The sequence below is a fragment of the Larimichthys crocea genome, chromosome XVIII (assembly GCF_000972845.2).
Source record: "Larimichthys crocea isolate SSNF chromosome XVIII, L_crocea_2.0, whole genome shotgun sequence".
Lineage (NCBI taxonomy): Eukaryota > Metazoa > Chordata > Actinopteri > Sciaenidae > Larimichthys > Larimichthys crocea.
Window position 1 is genome coordinate 21,777,519 of NC_040028.1, and position 5,181 is coordinate 21,782,699.

Sequence of the window (5,181 nt, forward strand, 5' to 3'; positions counted from 1 at the left end):
CCGGTGCTTCTGCCACGCTGAGTGTGTTGTCTCGTGTCTGGGCCAGACAGAACTTTGGCTTGTTGTTTGTTCTGAAGCGAGTTTCTATCAAAGCGGAGCTGTCTTCATGGAGTTCGTTCATGTCAGCAGAAACACACGAACAGCCAATCAGCTAACAGACGGGCGGACCCAGCGTGCGGAAACAGCCTATCATATCCCTGGACGTCACCAGTAACAGGCAAACAGCCAATCATTCAGCAGCTGTGTAGTTCGGTTGCGGTTCCATGTTGGTTTGTTTACATGGAGTAGCATGCAGTGAGAAGCCGGGAGGAGAGCAGAGGCGGCCGCTATGTAGCGGAGACTGGCACCGGTAGTTTAGTAATCCACGGTAGTACCGTCGTGTAAAATTTGTAGTATAGTAGGAACCGTTATCATTTGGCACCGCGGGGTACCGTGTATATTGTGGATATCGTGAAACTCTAGTTTCACAGCGGTTACTTTAGACATGCCCAGAAATAATTCTGAGGAATACAAAATAAAATGAATGAGAATGGCAACTTGGGAGATTTCATGAATGAGAATGGCAACTTGGGAGATTTCTCCTGCAGATTATGTGGATTATGTGGCAAGGATTTTTAATTCAATTCAAGAGTTTATTGTCATTGTCCAAAGGCAACGAAATTGTGTGTGGAGCACAACACAGAGCAGTAGTTAGATAGTTAGTTGGAAGTTAGAAGTGTCAGTGCCCCCCTCTCCAGTTCCCCTTAAAGTGCAAAGTGACAAGATAAAGTGACATTTGGGCTCCCCATCCCCATACTGAGAATACATAAATAGCTCCAGGATACCATAATATGAACAAGCAGTTATCCTAGCAGCCTTGTGAGTTTAACAGTCTTATTGCACTGGGGTACAGGCTGTTGGCCGGGTCTGAATGGACCTGTATCTTCTTCCTGAGGGCAGCAGTTTGAACAGATGATTGGCAGGATGGTGGCAGTCATGCAGGATTTTTTGTACTCTTCGTAGACAGCGTGTGGTGTAGATGGTACTGATCTCTGGGAGAGACGTCCCAGTGATTTTCCCTGCTGTTTTCACCACACGCTGGAGTGCCTGCTGGTCTGCTTTGGTGGAGCTTGAAAACCACGCCAGGAACCCATACACCAGAACACTGCTGATGGCACTGTTGTAAAAGTTCACTAGCAGTGGTCTGGAGATGTAGTAGCTCTTTAACTTCCTAAGGAAAAAGAGACACTGTTGAGCTTTTCTGACTGCTGAGGCAATGTGACTGCCCCAGGACAGGTCCTCTGCCATGGTCACCCCCAGGAATTTGTAACTGCTGACCCTCTCCACCACCTCTGAACCAATGGAGAGGGGTCTGTGGTTTATGGGTTGGTTTCTGTGAAAGTCCACTATCATTTCTTTTGTCTTTTTGATGTTCAGGGCCAGGTTGTTGCTGTCGCACCATGACACGAGATGTTGCACCTCTGTCCTGTAGTCCCTCTCATCGTCGCCTGTAATAAGTCCTAGGACAGTGGTGTCGTCAGCCAACTTGAAGATGAGGTTTGAGGGGGAAGAGGCAGAGCAGTCATGGGTGAAGAGGGTGTAGAGTAGAGGGCTAAGCACACACTCCAGAAGTGTGTGGAGCACAATGGCGATGGGTCGTTTTAGCTGGTTCTTGTTGACAAAGTCTTTAGAACATTTAGAAACCCCCCAAAAGGAGCAGTGTCAGCATAGTGATGGGGCGGAAGAAGTACAAATTTGCAGAGTCATGCCATTTAAAATGAATCCCATTTCATAACTGAAAGAACTAAAACATGGTGAATGAACACAGCATTCTACAGGACAAAAAACATACAAGTTTATCTGTTCTTTGAAACTAGAAAACAATTCTATGTCTGGGACACCTTCAAAGCTTACATGAGCGGAGTTCAAATTCAAATAATTCAAAAGACTGCCACCTTAAAGAAGCTTGATCAAGAAAAAAACAGATGGTATGAAACTGAAATCAGGAGACTGGAAGAACAATACTGGACTAAGCCCACAGACTCCTGCCTCTTACCCCGAAATTCCACCAAGTGGTTGCTGCAGTGATGCGCAACCATTCTAGTCAATGTCTCAAACCCAACCGGCTCCAGCACAGTCCGGTTCAGAAGCGTCCCAGAAGCGGGCCTCCGCTCAGCTCCATGTTCAAGCCGCGAGCAGCCCGTGTCAATTTACACAGAGCACAGAAACAGAAACATAGAGAATCTGGTGGGTTTTCAAAATAAAATACCCCATGCAAACTGCTGGTCATAAAAACAGACAAAGAGAAACAAATGAACTACATAGCATATTTACAGATGTAGAAGCATATTTAGAAGCACATAAACCAGGAAAATGACCAAATCTGAGCAAGTAAACAAAGTCTGGTGGATAAACGCTTCTGAAAGGCTCCTGGTGGGTTTGAAGTCACGTGCAGGACGAACCAAAACAGCTGTGATGTGACAAAGAGGTGTCTGGTGGGGTGTCAGGGTAAGCCTTAGTCAGAGCTAAATATGGGCTTAATAAAATATTATGCAAGAGAGCTGAGTACACTCTTTTTAGGCTCAAACTAAAATTGTAGAGTCAGGTGGTAAGGCAGGTAAACTCTTGGCTAGTCAGTTAAAGGCCAGAGGCCTGCCTAAAATATCTGAGGACATTTTATGGCAGGGCCGACCAACTGGCACTGATACCACCTGGTGCTCAGGGGACATAGTGCGCACATTATTTAGTTGCCCCTCACTAACATCTTTTTGGCAAAAGGTTATGGACAGGATTAGTAACAATGTGGGGAGTTTGATAATTATTAATCCAAGGTTATGTTTCCTGCACAATACAAAAAACATCAAAGATGTTCAAGCTAAACATTTTAAATTGATTAAAGTTGATGTTACTACTGCTAAAAGAGTTACATTAAGACACTGCAAGGAAGCAAGCTGCCCAGTTATCAACAATGGTGCAACACAACAGCCTCATGAATGTATCATTTATAAGATAAGTCATAATTTAGGGGAAACTTGGGGACCATTCCTGATGCATTGCAGAGAAACTCAACAGACAAGTGTCTAGTTTGTTTTTGGAGCCAATTACACATAATTACAACCCAATGGTGGATGGGTGGGGAGGGACGAATTAAAACATTGCTAAAATACTGTTTCCCAGAGAGTCTGCAAGAGACACGTCATGTAAAATTTTAATGTTGAACAAGTTGAATATTTTAAAAAAGTATCAATGTATAAAACCTGAAAAATCTAGGTGCAAGAATAATAATAGAAAACTGCATTTCTTGGTAAATGTGGTGTGGATGTTTTCTGCTGAAATTCCTGATGTGAAGGATGTGAAATGAGCTGAAAACAATAGAATAGTGTCATAAAGTGTTTGGAAAATTTGAAGTGTCCTCTCTCATAATAGATGATTTTGTAATATTTGTTTCGTCACAGACTTTCTAACTGTGAACTCTCAGAGAGTCACTATGAAGTCGTGGCCTCAGCTCTGAAGTCCAACCCCCATCTGACAGAGCTGGACCTGAGTCACAGCAAGCTGAAGGATTCAGGAGTGAAGAAGCTGTGTGCTGGACTGGAGAGTCCAAACTGTAAACTGGAGACTCTGAGGTCAGTTCACTGACTGTACTTCATGTAGTTTTTGATACATATTCAATTCAAATCCTTGACTGATGTTTGACATGTTTTGGTTTCATGAATGGTTGAACAGTTGTTAGAGTAACAGAAAGTCCAGAAATCAAATGTTTGACAGTTTGTGAGCTTCCACAGACTCACATTGCGGTCCATCAGTCAGTGAAGATGACGTCAGTGCTGATGAGGCTGTAGAGTGTGTGACGGATAAGAATGAGGTTGTTGAAGATCTGATGATAGCAGATAAAAACAGGCTGCAGAGAGTTTGAGCTTCTGTGGAAACAGAGAAAGAGACAGGTTAGAGAAAGTCAAGAAAGACGTGAACGCAAAGTTCAATAAAGATGAAGTGAAGAACTGTGATGATCTTCATGATATCAGAAGCTGATATGGCTGCTACAGACAACCCTCACAGCTGCTGTGGTGTGGTGTGCATTAAACCAGAGCTCAGAGTAATAAACAGCAGCCTAACACAGGCCAAAACGTCACAACACAACAGGATTCAAGGATCCAAGGAGTCAAAAAGAAGCTGTGGTAACATGGTTCCCATGAGTCCTTGAGATCCTTGAAAGTTTGTGAATTTGACAGTTTGTCCTTGTTGAGCTGCAGTGGAGGAATAGTAACTCAAAGAGTGAATTTGGTCCTCAAGAGGTGGAATGATGACTGCCACCAATAACTCTTTGAATGTACATGTGGCTGCTGTTTGAAGACACACTTGAACAAATGTAGACCTCTCCTTTGAATGACATTTACCCACTAAGACACCAAACACAGTCAGAAGGTCATGGAATAAATAATAAACTGTTTTTAGTCCAACATGTCTGATTTGATTTGATCCTCTAAGTCCAGACTTGACTGAGATCAGCAGCATGTTATTAATCTGTGTCGACATGAATGGTTGTCTGAATGTTGTGCTGACGTTTGGATGATGTCTGTAGAAGGCTGACATTATGATGATCCACAATAACACAATGACAAAGTCACTCTACTCATTTTAGAGAAAAGCTCATTGATTAGGACATAGTAATGTTGAGCTGCACATTTCAAACCTGAACACATCTGATTGGATTATAAATGGATTTTTATCAACATCATTTATTCTTTATTCAGATTGTGGCGCTGCAGTTTGTCAAAGATCAGCTGTGCTTCTCTGGCCTCAGCTCTGAAGTCCAACCCCTCCCATCTGATACACCTGAACCTGAGCTACAACAAGCTGCAGGATTCAGGAGTGAAGCTGCTGTGTGATTTTCTGCAGAGTCCACACTGCAGACTGAAGGCTCTGAGGTCAGACACCATTTTTTCCTTCTGTGCTGAGATTAATATGATGTGAAAGTTGTGTTGACACTAAACTGCAGACATCAGGCTGATATTATACTGATCCACACTGAGTATCTGAATGCTAAAGTCTATTTTCTTCTTCTGTGGTTTAGTCCATTGACTGACAGAGCAATGTTGAGCTGCACATTTCAAACCTGAATATAACAAGAAAAATCTCCACTGGATAATTCACTGTGAACCTCTGCAACTTTTTCTCTTCAGTTTCACATCATGTTTCTGT

At 42.9% G+C, this 5,181-nt stretch overlaps 1 protein-coding gene across 1 annotated transcript in view; it reads left to right on the plus strand.

The window, feature by feature from the left end:
• LOC113748203 (NACHT, LRR and PYD domains-containing protein 12-like) overlaps positions 1–3,717 on the plus strand; it is a 4,808-nt gene extending 1,091 nt beyond the window's left edge. The window contains exons 2-3 of the mRNA XM_027291178.1: positions 3,435–3,549; positions 3,706–3,717. Of these exons, the coding sequence (XP_027146979.1) occupies positions 3,435–3,549; positions 3,706–3,717 (127 nt within the window). The remainder of the gene's footprint in view (positions 1–3,434; positions 3,550–3,705) is intronic.
• Positions 3,718–5,181: the final 1,464 nt, after the last annotated feature.